An 18895-nucleotide genomic window follows, 5' to 3' on the forward strand; every position below is an offset into this window, starting at 1 on the left:
TTTAGATCAATCTGTGAAGATAGTGAATTTTACTAAATGTCAGGCACTTAATTCCTGTCTGTTGACTATTCCGTATAATGAAATGGATAGTAACCCCAAAAAGCTCCATTTACACACAAAAGTGCAGTGGTTGTCAGGGAAAAAGTTTTAGCTACACTCTTTGAATTACGTTCAGAGGCCCAAGTATTCATTTTTACTATTTGAATTCCTAACAGAGGTATTAGAGGTATTTGGATTCCTAACAGAATCCAAATTTGAACTCCATCATTGCTTTACTGATGAACTCTGGCTATCACGTTTAGCATATTTATCTGATATTTTCCGAAAGCTGAATGAACTGAATTCTAGTTTACAAGTTAACAATATCACTGTTTTTACAGTACATGACAAAATAAATGTATTTTTGAACAAACTAGAATACATAATTAAGGATGTGAAAAGTGACAACATTACGTTATTGCCAACACTAGAAGAGTTTCTAAAGGAAAATAATGTGTAACTTGTAGGGTTTATATTTATTTTAACTAACATTTATTTTAAGTTTAAACTATCTTTCCTGTCAAGCCTTACTTTCTCCTGGAATTGCCAATGCTAGAGTATGTAAATTTTAGTAGAACGCGCAAGGATTCAAATTGTCAGCGGAAGTAATCTGAGTTAAATAGAAGGGAAACGAGTTCGAAAGTGTGCTTTCTTGCTTCACGAGCGTGGAGGTGGCTAGTTAGAAATTGAAGAACCACGCGTTTCGGCCTGTGTGCTTACCTCGGCAGATTATCTTTAACGTAATTAATCTTTCAACGTAATTAAGACAACGTAATATTCAGAAGTTTGCTGAATTATCAGCGGTATCTTAGAACGCGGTGAGGTTAGTTACGTTTAGAGAGCCTCGTAGTTAGTCACTTGTTACTATTTTTTTTTTTAGTTTCTTATTTTTATTTTACCGCCGGGTCGGCGTAGTTTGTGAGCGTCAAGAGCACGCATTTGTAATTTCTAAAGTTGAATAGAAAGGGATTTAAACCCTTCTCAAGACTTTGTCTACTTTCCAGTTCTTAGCAGTCAGCACTATTGTTGCGTGCAGGTTGGAAGCGCGCAACATTACAAACTGACCGAGCAACTAATTGACTACAAAAACACTGCATAGGACTTGTTAACAATTTCATTCATACTTTCCTGAAAATTTAGGAAAAGAACTTTGGATAAGAGATCCGTTTTCTGTTTAGGAAACTGTGCTAGATAATTTTTCGGTTCAAGAAAGAGAACAGCTTATAGACATTTCATATGACGGAAGTCTCATGAATGCGTTCAAAAATGATAATAGTTTTTCGTTAAAAAGAATATTATGGACAAAGCGATAAAGTTTTTAATGCCTTTCAACATGTCATATCTCTGCAAAACTGGATTTTCAGCTACACTGTTAATAAAAAATTAATGAAGGACATGGCCGCAACTTGAACCTGACTTGCGCTTGAAATTAATGAAGATAAAGACCAACATATCTAAACTGGTTTCAATAAAACAGGCTCATTCGTCACATTAATCCTCACCATTAATTAATCTTACAGTGCTACAAAGCAAACATAATACCTCATTGAAATTTAACCTAACATTTTTTTTGAACTAATGACAATGATAGTTTGGTATACAGTCACAAGAATAAACACGCATCTTAAATTTGACATGTGTTCAACATTTAGTTTGTCTTATTTGACAGTGTTTCATATGATTATAATTCTATCTTTTTGATTCGTTTAGGATTAGATTGTTTATACTTGTTACTAATATGAGTATTGCTATAGTTAAATAAGATTGTTAAGGTGCGCTATTGCATTTTATCTTCTTGGTTTATTTTAATAATTTATTTTACACCTTAACCACAACACGTGCTTCAATTAACAGAGAACTGTTTAAATTTCCCAACATTCACCTTTTTTTTAAACCATGTAATATCTAAAATGTCAAATAGACAGAATGTATATATTTTTTTAAACATATCTTATGAATGTCCCTGTGGCTCAGGTGCCTTCTTTGCTTCTTTGTACAACTATATTATTTGCTTAATATACTTATTATTATTCACTATTTACCACAACTGTTATAAACAGTCCAGCCACATTAATGTCACATTAACGTCTCGCAGAGGTACGCTCTGTGAAAGTTGGTTATTCTGCATTTTGAAAAATGGGCACATTAAAGTGACCGGACTGTGAATATATATATAGTATATATATAGTATATATATATATATAGTATATATATAGTATATATATATATATATATATATATAATTTATTTGCCAAATAAGATTGATTATATTATCTCCTAAGTTTAATTATAGTAGAATTTAGGTATTAATTATAGTATAATCTTAGGAGATAATATAATCAATCTTATTTAGTAAATAAATTATTATTAACTTACTTTGCAGCAATGGCGCAAGTAGCAGAATAACTTGATTTCGCACTAAATGAATTTGAGATCATACAACATATATATATATATATATACTCATAGATACTTATCTATATTTTATTGTAAAATTTTCGTTTACGAATATAATTAAATAATATAAATTTAAAGGGTTTTATTCTTCGATTATATACACTCCATTAAGGATTCACTGAATTCAAATGGCGAAATGCTTTTATGGTAGTACATATATTTTTGTTTCATATTTATGTGGCACAAAATTTGAAAAATTTAAGAACCTCTGAGCTATAGAAACATGGATAATTATAATTAAGATAAAAATAACGGACAAGTATTAATTTAGAAGGCAAACAACAAAGATCAGCGTTATATTTGCAAATTTTCACAGGACCTGTCAAAATTTGTAAATATAACGCTGATCTTTATTGTTTGACATCTAAATTAATGGATAATTAGAGTTTCACTGTAAATTTGATTTATCAAAATAAAGTAATTACAGCATTCTTTTGTATCATTCAATATAAACACTCTGTTTTGTGAAAGTGAACGTAAATAAAACCTTACATAAATCTTTATACATGTAAATCAATAATTAAAATATACCATACAACTAAAAAGGCATTAATACGATACAAATAGTACAGTAAACCAAATAAAATAAAACTGCATACCGATTCAAAATACCTCCAATGTCCAAGGAATAACTGAATCTTGAGTTTTTTACTATGACATTCTTCTCTAGCTTTACTTCCTCCCTGCAGAAATAAAAATATTTGTAATTTATTTTCTATTTTCTTCGCTCGAAATATATTAAAATACAAAACAACAATGAATTTATTTTATAGCCAATATAGCAATTACACGCTTTTCTGTGTTATAATGATTACAACCAGGAAACACCACTACACATTAGAAAGTCAGAGATCTGGAATCGTATGGACTTCAGCAATTATGGATTTCGGATATTTTCGGATTTTAGATCATCACTTTAAAGCTAGTAAAATGACATGTCGACATGTCAAAATTGGAACTTCACTTATTAGTGTCAAATAGAGGAAAGCCAGCCCCTCAACCACTAAAGGGGCGAAAGTTTAATCTTGGACAACATCAATAATGACTGGCCATGATTCCACTTCATTAGCGCAGGTGTTTGGCTGTGACAAGCAGGAATATCAGTTAGTTCGGTGAAAAATTACATTTATGGTACATTTTCTACCTTTTATGGACAAAGTAAGTGCGAGTCATGCGCCGAATATCCTGGCGGAATTTCGGAATTTTTGGTGGAATTTCGCTGCAAGGTAGGTTTTTCAGTGCAACGTTTAGGTATTGTCAGTAAATTGGATTTTAGCATTAGGCACCGAGCTTTGTTGTACACTGGGTTGGCTATCATTAATTTTGCTTGAATTAATATTTGCAGGGAATTTGGTTTAAATATGGTATGAGACCAGATATGGCCTGAGGGACTTTTCTGATAACTTATTTTCCTTGAATGAGTGCAGGAAGTCCATTGATCCGGTCCAGAAAATTTGACGCACCTTGGTTATGCAAAGCAATTCTCTCAGAAGAGGTGCCATTTTTGGAACCTCACTGATATTTTCCTATTATTTTAAATTTATTTCACATTTTTATAGAGATATATAAGAGGCTATTGAGGTTATAAATGGTCTCTATGTCCTCATTCGGATATAGCAATATTTGAAAGACAGATGTCAACATTTTGGTTTGGTTTCAGGTTACAGTTATTACATTTTGGGCACTGAAGCCATGTGTAACTAAGTCTGCAAATCTTTCCTCTATGGAGATATTTATTGTGAGTCCCCAGAGAAGAATTTGGCTTGGTCTTTGATGCTTATTATTGATCAAGATTTCACATCATCTGTGGTCATTTCCTGTTTCTGGGATAATTTTCAATAATTTACCACAGATATAGGAAGAGAATTTAGCTTTAGTTTCATGAGATATTGTTTTCAAGATGTCAATGCAAGAGATCCCTTCTGATGTTTTCGCCGCATTTAGAGGATGGCAAAGGGTTGCAGTAAAGTGCTCCGCTGCAGCAGATGGATTAATTTCGGAAGCTCAGTCTATTATGAGTACAGTATTATTACTGTCCTAAGGACAAATAACTTACCTAAACATCTTTTTAGGTGGTGATTTTAGACTTTTTTCCTCAACTGTCAGAATTGCCTACAATTTTGGTAGGCTTACTGAACTCAAACAGGCCAGGCGAATTATCCTATCATTATCACCAGCAGTACTGTTTTTACATTTACTCACATGATTAGAAAGATCTATGCTACAGGCCAGTCTGTCTACTGCCAGAATTGGTAAGGTACTGATATGAGTAATTCTTTCCAAACTTAACTTCTTTCTGCAAAGGACCTGCACTCCAACCAATATGGATTCTGAGTAGGCAACTCAACACCGAGCATTCCATAAAAGACTTAATGGCTATATCCAACAGAATAAAGATAATGACTTGTACGCACTGGCAATAGGCATTGACATCAAGGGAGCCTTTGGCACTCTTTGGTGGCCAGACGTAATTACATTTGCTGCATAATATGGCCCGTGCCACAGCCATTATTACCATCCTTTTCTAGTACCTTCAAGATCGAAGTGTACAAATAACATCAAACAGTGGCACGTCAAAAATGTCTTTAGAGACTGCCCTTATGGGGCATGGCTAGGGCCAACCTTGTGGAATATAGTGGTAAACTCGGCATTTCACCAGTTTAAGAGCAGAGAATATGCTCGAATTATAGCCTATACGGAAGAATTTATATTAGTTGTGGTAGAAAGGAGCAACCGCGAAATGAGGGTTCAGTACTGTCTTGATCAATTCTCCCAGTGGGCCACAAAACGCAAGCTTCGGATTTCAGCACAGAAAACTAAAGCTTTACTCATAGAACGCAGCAGACAGCTTAGGCGACACTCAAGAGTTAAACTCCATGGCATACCGGTAAAAAGTTTCCCTCAACTGAAATTCCTTGGGCTAATACTTGAAAACAGGCTTTCCTGGATGCCACATATCAGGAGTCTTAAGACTTAAATTAGCATTCTAAACAACAAAATAAGACGCATGACTTAACATAAATGGGTATCTCATCTAAGCTAATAAATATTGGCATAGAACTATTACAGAAAGAGTAATCACACACAGAACTGCACTCTGGGGTGGTGAACTTGCCTCTCACATGAGAAGATCACTACTCTCAATTCAGAGACAGTAGCTACTTCAAGTATGCAGAGCCTACCGCACCATGTCAATACAAGCCCTACAAAATCTGACAAGAATGCCTCTCCTAGATCTGATATTTGAAACGGAGGCAACTGTCGCAAGGGTGACTATGCTGGGTCAAAACGTCAACATTCTGGAGTTACAGTTCTCACTACTTGGATTATCAGGAGCAAAACATTGGCAATAACTTTCATCCAGCTTCTTTTAATCTTTCCAATTGTATTAACATAAACGGCGAACTAATTTAAAGCAACAATAATAACATTTGTACAGATGGCTCCAAAAAGGATAACGGCACGGGCAGCACCTTCTGCAGACTGGAAAATGGTTCTGTAACATTTGAGTGGAACAAGGAACTAGGATTGTACAACTCGGTATACCAAATAGAGCTTCTAGCTATCAGCTCTGCAATTAGGTTATAAGGTATTCCTCTCGCCTTCTTAGCGTGCCTTCGTGGTGTAGTAGTCATCATACTCGGTGCGTATTCAAGGGGTCCGTGAGGTGCGTATTCGAGAGTCCTGACGAGTCATTTTTAGCATCTTCTGCTTCCAAAATACCTAATGTCTCAACAGTGGAGCTTTAACTAAAAACAAGTGGTCAGGATTTGGTGATTGGGTTCCCTAATCCCCAGTTTCCCTTTAAAAGTGGACTATATAACATATTTCTCCCATTTTCTTAACGTTCCTTCATGGTGTAACGGTCAGCATACTTGGCACGTATTCGAGAGGTCAGAGGTTCAAGTCCCGGTGAACGCATTGCTCATTTCTTCAGTCTCCAGACATCGAAAAATTTCTAATGACTTTGTAGTGGCGTCCGAACTAAAAAAAAAGGTGGTGGATGATGGTTCTCTACCATAAGAAGTCGGGGATTGGGTCCCCTAATTCCCAGTCGCCCTTTAAAAGGGGGAGCATATGAAGCATTTCACCCGCCTTCTTAGTATGCCTTCGTGGTAAAATATCTAATGTTTCTACAAGGTATACTAACGCATATCAGCAGCCAAAATTCCCCATACTCAGCGATTCGGCATCAGGTCTGGCGGCTACTGCAGGACATAACAGCTGGAGTAACTTAGTATACCAAATTCAAATACAGCTTCAGATAAAGCTTATCTTACAAAGACCCACTCTAAAATGAGTTCCCACTCATACAGGGATTCAAGGCAATGAAGCTTCAGATCTTCTCCCCAAGCTGGCAGCTAATTGAGATGGAATTACTACTTGTAGAAAGACCAATTAAAGTTCCTTTGTCTCACATTAAAAACAACTTAATAAGCTTGCGACAAAACTGGCAAAGTAGATGGTCACAGGCATAGATAGGATGAAGGATATTTTGTTTATTCATGTTATCATGGAAATCAAGACACACCACGCTACCCAACACAATTCTTGACAGGTCATGGGCCATTCCCAGTGTATCTTAACAGATTAAAACTTAGGGATACTCCCTTCTGTGAGTACAGAGAAGAAGGTGACATGGACCATTATCACTTTTTTTGTGTTTATATAAGAATCTGGCACTTGAAGAAACCAGCAGACTGTGCCTGGGCAATGTGAATGTCCAACACGTTCAAAAATAGAGTAGTCCTTGGTAAAATAAAAACCTGAAGGCACTGTGTAAGCAGAAACCACTGTGAATAATATTATGTTTGAAATGACCAGAATTTAAAGCAGTTAATCAGGATAGCGCTTGGAGTCTGCAGTTATCAAGATAAATAACCCTCAAACTACTGGTAGGTTTATCATAGAATAGTAAGACTTGTTTCCATTCAGCAAGAAGTATAAATGTGAGCGACACCTTTAGGCACTCAGTGCGATTATTAATATGAATTAGTTTTGGATAACAAAGACTTTATAAAATATAGAAACTGGTATTAGTAATAATAAGTTGTTACATTGTTACTTTGGGGATTTCCCCGCTGTGATATAGTATATACTTCAGTTTGGTTCAAATCTGTGGTCGGAAGACATCATGGCGGTGCACTCAGTCCGGTGTTGAGGAAAGAGAATTATCTGATAAAAATTTTACATTTTTCATATGTGCAATATTTTCATCAATGTCAGCAATATTTAATGGCAAATATTCTATTTTTTAAAACTATCAGTACAGTTCATATAGCTGTCAAGGAATGTGTATGGCAGTGGGAAGCCTAGTGGCTGAAAAGAGGATGCCTGCAGGTATTGAGAATAGTCACGGTTCACCATGAGCTAGAGAGAAAGAAGATTTTCATTCATAAAGGTCATTCAGAAATATTCAGACAAGTCAAATAAAATTTATTACGCTGAATCAGAGCAGGCTAAGCTGGATTCCCAAACAAAATCATAAAAGCATTTGGAATCAGGTCCTGAAATTATTACTGGCTGGCGCAGCTTTGTTCCACACCTCATAAAAACTCTTGTCACAGGTTTGAGAGTTTCATCAGAGTTGACAGCAAAACATGCTCTACTGTCCCCAGATTCAAATGTAAGTAACATGTCAGTTGAATCTGAAAATTTAGGAGCATTTAAATCCATTATGTTCATTCACAGACAACAAATATTATATCAATTCATAATAATTTCTTAACATATATGATTAAGTATGAAACAAACACATTTAAAAACAGGAATCTGTCTCTGAATATTATATCAACTGCTTACCTGTCCTCAAGATGTCCTTTTAAAGACAATGCATACTTTTTAATGTATCAAATTACTCATAATGTCTTGTGTTGCAAACTGTCAAATTTTCTGCCTTGAATAGCACCACCTATATTGGAACTGGGATACTTTTAGACAGTTGCGTTTTATCAGCTGCTATGCAGGAAGAATATGTATTCGAGTGAGGCAGAGTAAGCCACACATGCTTGTAAAAATAAAGTAGTTAGTTCTATTTCATAGCACAGAATGTGCCATGGGATCATTTGGTTCAAGTTAATTAATGGATACCTTTCTTTAGGATATCTAAACAAAACTCAGTAGCACAGCAGCCCTCGTGGACCATGCCCTGCAGTACCGCGAAATCTACTTTCCTGATCTTGGGCATTGGGGCGTATGAACATATGCTTTGGACAAGTGGTCAGCTTGTTGCAGGACATCCAGTGTTTTGTCCCTAAGTGAACTTGATACTCATTTTATCGACACACTCAAGGGATGAAATGCTGAGTCAAACTTTGTGTCACCCAGTGCCCAGCTCTGTTGCTGCTATGCAACACCCTAGCCACTGTGCCTTCGGGCCTTAAATGCCTTAAATGGATATCTTCGGGCCTTAAATGGATATCAAAAATATGTAATTTCTTTATAATAGCAAACGCAACTTGTCGAGAACCCCAGAGTGACTGATGATCTACATCACAGGTAAGCCTTTACTTATTTGATTGTAAAAGAAATAATTTTTTGGTACCCTTGGTACAACTGACATGATCTTAAAAGAAAGAAATTTGAGAATATGAGATATCTGAATTTGAATGCTATACATTATACTGAAGTTTTTTAATTCTTAAAATATTCAATGGAAGAATAATTTTATTTAAGTCAAAGACAATTGTTATTCATTCTTGAAAAATATATTTTTGTATTTGCATCAAAATTCATGAAGAAATTGATGAAAGACAAATGGCGGAAATATAAAGATAACAGTGGAATTAATTATAAGATGATTATTGTTTTGTTCCTTCATCTTGGTCTCTAGTATCTCTTATTACGAAATCTCTGGCAATGCAGCTTAATACATCATCGTCACTTGTGTCCTAGTAGGCACAAGTCTTCTAGTTGACTTACTGTCTGCCCAGTTTGAAAGATAAAACTAACCATATATAATGTATTCTATTTATCCAAACTAAGTATTTATTATATCATTTTTGGGTTTAATATTTTACTTTATCAGTCACTTCTCTCATATATTTCATCAGTTTATCCCATATAACTCAATCTTTTCCTACCATGTCAACTTATAAGAAGTTTTATAGAAATGTTCTACTTTTGTACAGCAGGAGAAACCTCTTTAATTTTTATGATTTTTTTTTTGACGAAAGAATGTAGGAAACTTACTAAATGATTTTATTTTCACAGTGTCTACCATGCCCAATGATAAGGGAAGGCCATTGAGGTCCACCATACAGATTGCTGCTGCAGGTAAACAACCAAATGTATCATTATTTTGCTGTATTCCATGACAGAAATTAAGATAGTAAGTCCTGAAAAAAAGTTATAATTTAAAAATGACAACAACTGAATAAAGAAAAGAATTCTGGGTAAAGAAAGAAATTAGGTGCAAGATATCAATTCTACTATTTTACACAAGATGGTATTAGTAATACGTCAAATTCATAGCGACATTGAAAAATAAAATACTTAAAAAGTTAATTATATCAATATAATAAAAAATAAAAGAATATTGCAATATAATTTTAAACAATATAGAAAAAGCAAAAGATCAGTAGCATTCCAATTCATCAATTCTGTTTCATACAAACCGGTAACAAATTAATAAATATAAACAATATTCATTTATATAAAATACGTAATAAATAAAAATATGAAAATTAAAATTAATAATTTCTCTACATTTCATTCTTTATCCATATAAAATAATTATTCTTTCTTTGTACATACCACATACTTAACCACATAATTTAATTATTCTTTACCTTCATTTAAATGACTGTGTTAAAAAAATCACTATTTTTGTATTAACCAATACCTTCCAATCTACCACCATACAATATATTAGTGTCTTATTTCTATAATTAGTAGAATTGATGAATTTGATTTCCTTCAGACTGTTTTTCTTACAGCTCGTTTATGTTTAATATGAAGTCTACAAAATAAATAGACACAAGCTTCTCTCAAACAACTTTGGAGTCCGTCCTTACATTAAAGCCCATTTCCTATTTTAAGTCCTATTTATTTATTTTCCTATATTAAGTCCTATTTTATTTTTTATAAAAGCCTATTTCACTGGCTTTTATTGACTATTTCTATCATAGATCTTCCTTTGCATTTAGTTTCAAATTAGTTTTAGTTTGGCAAATTTAGTAAAACCCATTATGAATAATGCTTTGAAAATTAATAATTGATGAGCAGATATTGTAAAATCTGAAAGTGTTACACCATTAAATTCACTTTTAGGGTAGGTCTGAAGCTACTAAAGGATAATTTTTTAATTTTAGTCAATTTTTGAAGCCCTCAAATTATTTCCATACGTTTCTTATTAGAACGTTATTGTGACTGCTTTAAGAATGAAATTATCAACTTATGTTATGGAGATAAATTCCAGTGATGAGATATGAACCTATAACTTGAAACCATATGATCTTTCATCAGCATCACGTTTATCTACTAACTGTCTGCAGCAGATAGCTATTGGTTCTAAAGTGGAACTAAATGCATCACAAGTACTGGAAGAAGAAATATACGTGGAATACGCTATAAAATATTGCAAGTAATAATAAAAATGCCAAATAATGCATAATAAAATATAATAAACATAATAAAAGTGAAAACATAACAAAAGTGCAAAATAATGCATATTGCAAGTACTGGTTTATTGACTTCTTCGTGCTAAACCCATTTTATTTTTCTCATATCCTCAACCATACTGGATACATGAAGTAAAAAGACTGATTAATTAATTGAATCAGCTGGTGCTTAATACACCATTCACTTAAAGATATTGCAATTCTCAAGCCTGAGGATATCGTGACCATGGAACAACCTCATTTTACACACTATGTGGACTACGCTGATGCCATTACTACTAAATTCATTAAAGATCGCAGTTCTAAAACAATGAAGAAAACTTAACCTTTTTGTTTGCTTGTCAATTAAAATAGTGCACATGGAAGCAGATAGTGATCTGACAGCAAATACATCTTTTGCTTCACTTAGATGCTTCGGTCAACTTACAGTGCACCATTACAGTGTACTTATAATTTAGAGCAACAGTCATGAACTCTAGAGAGTTTTCCATTACCCTAGACGATACCGGGATGATACTGTGCCTATGCAAGGAGAGCAGATCAGTGTTTTACATTTTGACCGAGAGAGATTAGAAAGAACAAGTTCTGTTAGCAAGATAGGTGGAAATTTTGTCTGCCCAGGGGTGATAAACATTACAGATGGCATCATGTTCCATTATTATTGTCTCTTCAGATTTGATCGATATATTTTTATGTTTGTGAACTAAAATTTACTCATATGTACTGTCATATGCATGAGAGTGATTTAAACAAAATTGATGCTACAGTGCTGACTTTATTCACACTTATCAAAAATAAATCAGTTACGAATGTTCGCACTCAGAATAATCGCATTGTTTTAAGAATGCAATTATATGTGAATAGCATTCTTTCACAGTTGAAAATTATTATCAACTAAATTAATGTTTGTTCAACTTCCATCTGGCAAGAAATGTCAGAGTGAATGACACCTATTTATTGTTGTGTTTGAATTCCTGTGCCGGCTTATTTGTTATGGGAGAACTTTCAAAAATATTTTCTATGGTATCGAAAGTTTTAGATTCAGCTATCCTTCTAACTCCCTGCCATGACTACTACCAGCAGTTGTCCCATGGGTGCCATAAATGACAGCATTCACGACATCAGGAACTGTCTGTTCTGTCACCGGTTTCTACTCTAAACTAGACTAAATTGCCAAGGATCCCATTTTTTTTTTTTTTCAAATTCCGAATCATGCCTTTCAATGCATTAATTGATACAGGACCTTTACGCACATTTCTTACGACTTCTTATTTTACGAAAAATGGCGGCTGCATTCAATTCATGAAGATAAACCAATTTCACAAGCAATATGTGTTGAGGTACAGTGAGACCACGGTATACACTAGAAATTTCCTATGATCCCCATACCCATAACTGGATAACTGATGCTGTTGTTCATTGCATACCTGTGCATTTGCCTTCTACGCTTGATGAAAATTTTCAGCCGCATAAACTACAACAGTGATAGGACTGCTATAAGTAGTCATGAACCTCCCTTTTTGGTTGCAATCGGCGCCACCTAAAGTATGTGTATATATATATATATATATATATTGCTTTGAAAAGGACTGAATTATATTGTCCTTATCTTATCAACATTTAAAAATGTTATTTTATGCCTTTAATTAATGTGCATGCAATAATTTTAAAATTATCAATAATTCAATAATTTAATAGTTGTTTAAGTGGGGATAAGGGAGGATCAGTATCTGAAAGCTGAAAATCAGCAAATATAATTTTTATTTTAAAGATCTGCATTTTAATGTTGATTTGAAATTAAAATATTATGCCACTCAAATATATGTATTTAATAGTCTCGTTGGGTAGACAACAGCCTCCTTATAGAAGAATGTTATCAGTAGTGCTTATTATTTTCACGAAAATGATAATAACTTTTAAATATGGTTTTCTAGAGCAGGTATTTGCTTTGAGAAGGTGCTCTGCAATTACAAAATCACCCCTTTTTTTTACAATTATCGTCAAAGAAACATTTAAAAATGTTTCATGAAATAATTTCGTCTAAACTTCAAAATATACGAAAAATCAACTTACGTGTTTTTACTGTCCGATGTGTTCCAATTATATGATAGACTAGAAAGAAGACTAAAATCAAAATGGCTTCCATCAAAATCAAAAGAGCACTGATTCTGCAATTTTTGGCATGCTATTGATGTTTCCCACAGGAATACAGTCATACAACTATACTTCTGAAATTTAACCCATAGCTTAAAAAATAGCTGACATTCATTTATTTAAAATAAACACTAATTTACAATTAATGCCTATTATAGCTAGATAATCACATAGACACAAAAATGTAATTTATAATTAAGAGTAAATTAAAATATTATATTCAGACACACAAAAGCGAAGTGGAAATGAAAATTGTTCAAAACACTAAATAATCACTGCATAGAATTGACATAAAAGAATTTATTTATAAATCTTAGTTTTAATTTTTCAGCCAACAATTATTTTGGGGTAAAATTTAACACAAAATTAAAACCAAGAGCTATATTAAAAAGCCTACTCAGAAAAAAATTAGTAAACAGAACAAAACAAAACAGAACAATTGGTGCAAATTACCTCTCCAAAAATTCGAGAAATATAAAAAAGTAATTTTCTGTAAGATTAAAAACAATATAATTGCACATTTCACAGATGAAAAAAAGATAAGATAGAATTCTAATTTTAATTTTCAATAGTCCATAAACTCTACATTTCAGTTTGGTTAATACCCCTTTTTCTCCTGAAAACAGTAACTTGCTTATAATAAATCTCTCTAATCATTTCAAAATTAAACCTCCTCAAGTGATTCTGATTAAATTCTGTGGACACGGGCACTAACATAACACTTCAGAAAATCCTAAAATTTAAACTTGCAAAATGAAAAGTAAATTAATGGGTCAAAATAAAGTGAAGCCGTAATTTATTAGATATTTACCAGAGCACGAAACAGAGGGAGAAAAAAAAGCTCTTCACTAAAAGGGCAACCACGGAAGAGGAAACCTTTTGCCAAATCCTGGTAGTAACAAATTATCATTCACAGCATTTTAATTTGGTCTCTGATTGTACAGTCTTTAAATTAATTTTTATTTATTTTTCTTTAAAGCCAGGAAACGCGAAGAATCAGTGATACACTCACGAGTTTCAAACTCTGGATCTGAGATGTGCTTCCCATTACACCATGAAGGCAAAGAAGAAAATTCCTTACAAAATCATAATTGAAATAGTTAACCATAGTTAACTAAAGTTACATGAAGAAAATACATACTCCTTCTCTCGGTTCATAAGTCTCAGAAGCTTGCTGTCTGCCTGTGGAGCTTTCATTCTTGAAGTATATTGAAACAATGTTAAAAGACACTGTCTCAATCTGTACAGGACATTTTACTGGAGAGCAGTGAGCGAAGAGATTTTATTCATGGAATCCATGAGTTGAATGAAAGTGGAGATACATTTAAATGAAATGCTTAAGAAAGATATAATGTAAATTGAAGCAATGCATCGTGTTTTGAATTTTTCTGTTAGACTTATCCTTCCAGATATCTAGATGGATCTTAGCTGCTCAAATATTGTCATTGGAAGAGGGTCAACCTCATTGTTGTGTAAATTCAAAATTAATTATCATTCACTTAAAATTTAATTTATTTTAAGAAGTTGGCTCTGAAGTCTCTTAATGAGATTGTTAAGGACCTTCTTTTCATATACTAAAATTCTGGCGGGAAAAACTGGCGGGAGTTATCCTTAATTTTATGATAATATGTTTTTCTATTGATCTCGTTTCTACTTCTCTGCCCAAATGTGAATTTTTAACTCATACGATTTTCTAATGAGGTAGAGGAAGTTTTTAGAGGGTAGTTTAAAAGAAGTTTTTGAGTGTCAAATCAGAGTGGGTTCTGCCTACTTGGCATAGGGATTCATATGTGTGTGTGTGGACATATATGTATTGATTTTGTGGATAGGCATAGGAATGACGAAGCTTGGCATCATAGTCCGGGCGTTGTTTGGCTGAGTGGAATACAACAGAATGATGACACAGAAGGATTTTGCTTTTAATTGCACATCTTTATTCAATTCAAATCAGCTAATTTTCTTTTAGATGAAATTCTCCAAATTACATATCATATAGTATTTTAAACTAAATAAGATGAAATCTATGTTAGAATAATCATAACTATTCTAACAAAGGGAAGAAAGATGGACAGAGTAGCGCAGTCTTGTATCAACGATAATAGCAAGCACGTCTGACTAAAAAATGACGAGTACTCGGTATCTATACTAGCAGTTAAATAACATGCCAGAATATTCTCGAAATGTCTCTTCTTCAATCTTCCAGGACATGAAAACAGTATTGCTGCAGGAGTGGGGCTGATTTCCATAAGGATTCATAAACTGTCTTCCAGTATCAAATCATACTGATACTGGAAGACAGTTTATGTATATCGAGAAGACAGTTTATGTATTTTTCAGTATCAAATTCCAGTATCAAATCACATTGTGAGAGCTGTACAAGTATCAGATAAGAACATAACCCTTTATAAACTTAGAAGAAAAATATCTTGCAATTTCTGTTTTAGACTTCCCGGCACAAATCAGCCTTACGATCAAGCATGTGCATTATGAGTGTTTCATAAGTGTTCATGAGCGTTTGTATTATATCATCCTATGTCTATAGTAAATTTCATTATAATGTATTCACTCTTTCTAGAGATAATCAACCAAATGTGAAAATTATTTTATCTTGAACATCAGTGCATAAAGCATTAGTCAATATGATGGCATTATAGTAGAGTAACCTATTATTAAATATACATATCAGCGTGTTTGTGACCCCCCATTTATAAAAAATCTGAGAATACCACGGAATAAAAATCCCACACAGTTTCAAATAGTACAGAATATTAATGTGAAATACTTACATACGTATATAGTTCCAAAGAATTTTAGGAGTCAAGTAAGATTTATAATAATTTTAAATTGATAAAAGTATGCTTCCCTATTTCATTTTACATAGATGCTTAGCCTTTAAAAAAATAATTGCAAAATTTAGCTTGTTTTATGGGGGGGAGGGTAGAGGAAAGGTTGTGCTTATATTTTTCTTTGCTAACAATTGAAAGTTCAGATGGCTAAGCCAAACTGATATAGCCATTGGATTCACTCTTTAAGAATTAGATTAGAGATTGAAGTATGTAAACTAACAGGTGTTAGAGATGAGAAACTGCAAGGACTTCACGGAATGTAAAAATTGGTGATAAGCCATCCAGTTATTCAACAAATTAGCCCTAATTAATTTAACAGAACGATCGGTGCTCAAGGATGTTCCACATTCTCCTAGAATATAAGCCATATAAAAAACGAACATTCAATAAAAGGTCCATGTAAGTAAGTTAAAACAGATTTAATTAATTTTATTAATATTGCATGTTTTTGCTTTCCCTAATCATTCAACACCTTCACAATGGAATAATTTTCAAGAAAATAGTAAAAAGATTTTGCAATCTCAATCAATCCATTTTTTTAACTCAAGAGAATGGCTTTAAAATAAGTGTATGAACAATACATGTATTCATCTTTAATTTTTGACATTATTTTAGCTTGAAATTAAGAAAATTAATTTTTTCAAAAGAAATAACAATCTGGATTCAGAAAAGGATTATTTTTAATCTTTTTGGGGCGTTTCTTTTAAACAGTGCAGCCTGGAAATATCATGGGCTCGAGAAACAGAAGGCGAAACTTCACCCTGTAATTTTGATGGAAGCGAGAAGGAAAGGGTTAACTTGAATATTCAGCTTTCCTGCACAAGACAAATTTCTGTCAGCGAAAACTCAGTTGTGCTCATACAAGAAGTTTCATCTCTCACTGAGGTTTTGTACAGTTCCTGTACATGGTTTTTATAAGCTTTACAATCAAAAAATTTAAACTTTTAAAATATCTGAATATTATAGTTGTTCTAAAATTAAATTTAAAAAAGATAATGAATCCGAAGATTGGAGAAACATCAGCATGTTTTATATGTGCAAAATTAGCAAATGTTTTGCTTAGTAAATGTTATGTTGATTTCATAACTGTTTTATTAACAGTATAAAAAAAACTAAATAAACAGAGTTGACAGTAACAGGCATTTCAACTTCAGATATATAAACTTCAAAACCTCTACTGCAAAATTACTTTACAACAATTTTTGATATTTTCTGATTATCTGCCCAACCCTCCTGCAAATTTGCCGTTCGTTTCAAACTAAATTCTCGCGCACTTAACACATGACATCCAGTATCCATTTTAAAAAATGGCAGTGCACTGAAAATTACATAAAACAGCAATGAATTAATGAAATTAAAAAATGCAAGAAACATTCATTACCAAACACTCAAAATTATATAAAACTGTAACAGATTAACTATGAAAAATGTAACGAATATTCAGAATAAAATAATTTTCTTTTTTCCCAGTCTTCTGTCTATGTGCACAGAGATCTGTTTCAACTTAAGAAAACACCAGAGAATTGCAGATTTCTTGGCATTGCAGATCAACCTGGCAATACTCTCCCTGTGCACAATGACCTGTTTAAAATTTAAAAAAAAAATCCGAAAATTCCACAAATTATCATCATGGAATCCGGATGCCTACACTCTCTACTACTAGGCAGAACGATATATTTCCGAAAGAACACAACATTTTCTTTGTCATAAGCAGGCAAGCTCTATAGTAACATCACAGTCTGTTACAAGCAGAAAAACTCCACTCACTAATCAAAAAAGCAGAAATCACAAACATGAGCCTTCAATTTCAAATATGCAAGCTTTACCAACAGCACCTGGCACTATGTGTTTTCATAATGTGCCAGAAACATTAGTGGGTTGGCAGATAAATACATTTTCGGAAAGTTCTGGTTTGCCCACTTTGGATATATTGCGTTTTCCCAATGAATCTTGTCAGAGTTCGGTGGACAATCAGAAAGTACCCAATTTTTTTAAACTTAAAATTCATATTATGTATTCCTTTTCGATTTTTAGCAAATATTCTTAAAAAATGTTTTAAAATAATTGAATTAGTAATAATTTTATCTACGTTTTAAAAAAAGAAGTTACAGTCTTAAAATAATTTTTCATTAAAATTCTGTTTTACATAGAAAAACGCAGTTCCTAAGTTATCACACAGCCCCCAATGAAATAAAAAATTTTAATGATTGAAATACATGAAAGGCTTAGTGAGGTTCATAAAACTGCAAAATAATATATATACGAAATTCATCAAGAACCAAAATTAGTAATCTGTATAAAATACTGTTAGTTACCTTGTGAAGCACAGGTTCTCCTCTACCAACAAATGGATTACAAACAAAAAGCACTTCTGATGTTAAATTTGTCTCAGCTGAAACAAAAGAGCAAAATAATTGCATAGAATTAAAAAAAAAATTATATAAATCCAACTTAACGATATCTAATAACAGAAGCAGAACCTTATCATTAAACACATGAAAATCAGCAAGCAGATTAATCAGATTAGCAAACAATAAAACTTCATATAATTATATAATATGAACAATTACAGAGTTATTACTTAAATTAAGGAGTTATTAAAATTTAGAACTTTGCCACAACTCTTCATCCTTCCTTTTTTCCTCACCAGAACGTAAATATGATAGCTAGTATTTAAACTGAGGTTTTTGGATTTTAAGGCAAAGCACGTTTCTGGCCTGCGAATGCATACTTAGTTGCTGTCAGCTCTGATAGCTGTAATTATTCGGCTTTGCGTTA

At 33.0% G+C, this 18895-nt stretch overlaps 1 protein-coding gene across 1 annotated transcript in view; it reads right to left on the reverse strand.

Annotated features, from left to right (window-relative positions):
- The window catches only part of LOC118201919 (cation-independent mannose-6-phosphate receptor-like), a 110340-nt gene that overhangs the window by 33580 nt on the left and 57865 nt on the right, over positions 1-18895 (reverse strand). The window contains exons 8-11 of the mRNA XM_085826384.1: positions 13191-13345; positions 9688-9833; positions 7940-8144; positions 3096-3179 (exon numbers count right to left, since the gene is read on the reverse strand). Of these exons, the coding sequence (XP_085682510.1) occupies positions 3096-3179; positions 7940-8144; positions 9688-9833; positions 13191-13345 (590 nt within the window). The remainder of the gene's footprint in view (positions 1-3095; positions 3180-7939; positions 8145-9687; positions 9834-13190; positions 13346-18895) is intronic.

The sequence above is a fragment of the Stegodyphus dumicola genome, chromosome 11 (genome assembly GCF_044657685.1).
Source record: "Stegodyphus dumicola isolate Sdum_Otavi_A_Nest chromosome 11, ASM4465768v1".
In the NCBI taxonomy this organism is placed as follows: Eukaryota; Metazoa; Arthropoda; class Arachnida; order Araneae; family Eresidae; genus Stegodyphus; species Stegodyphus dumicola.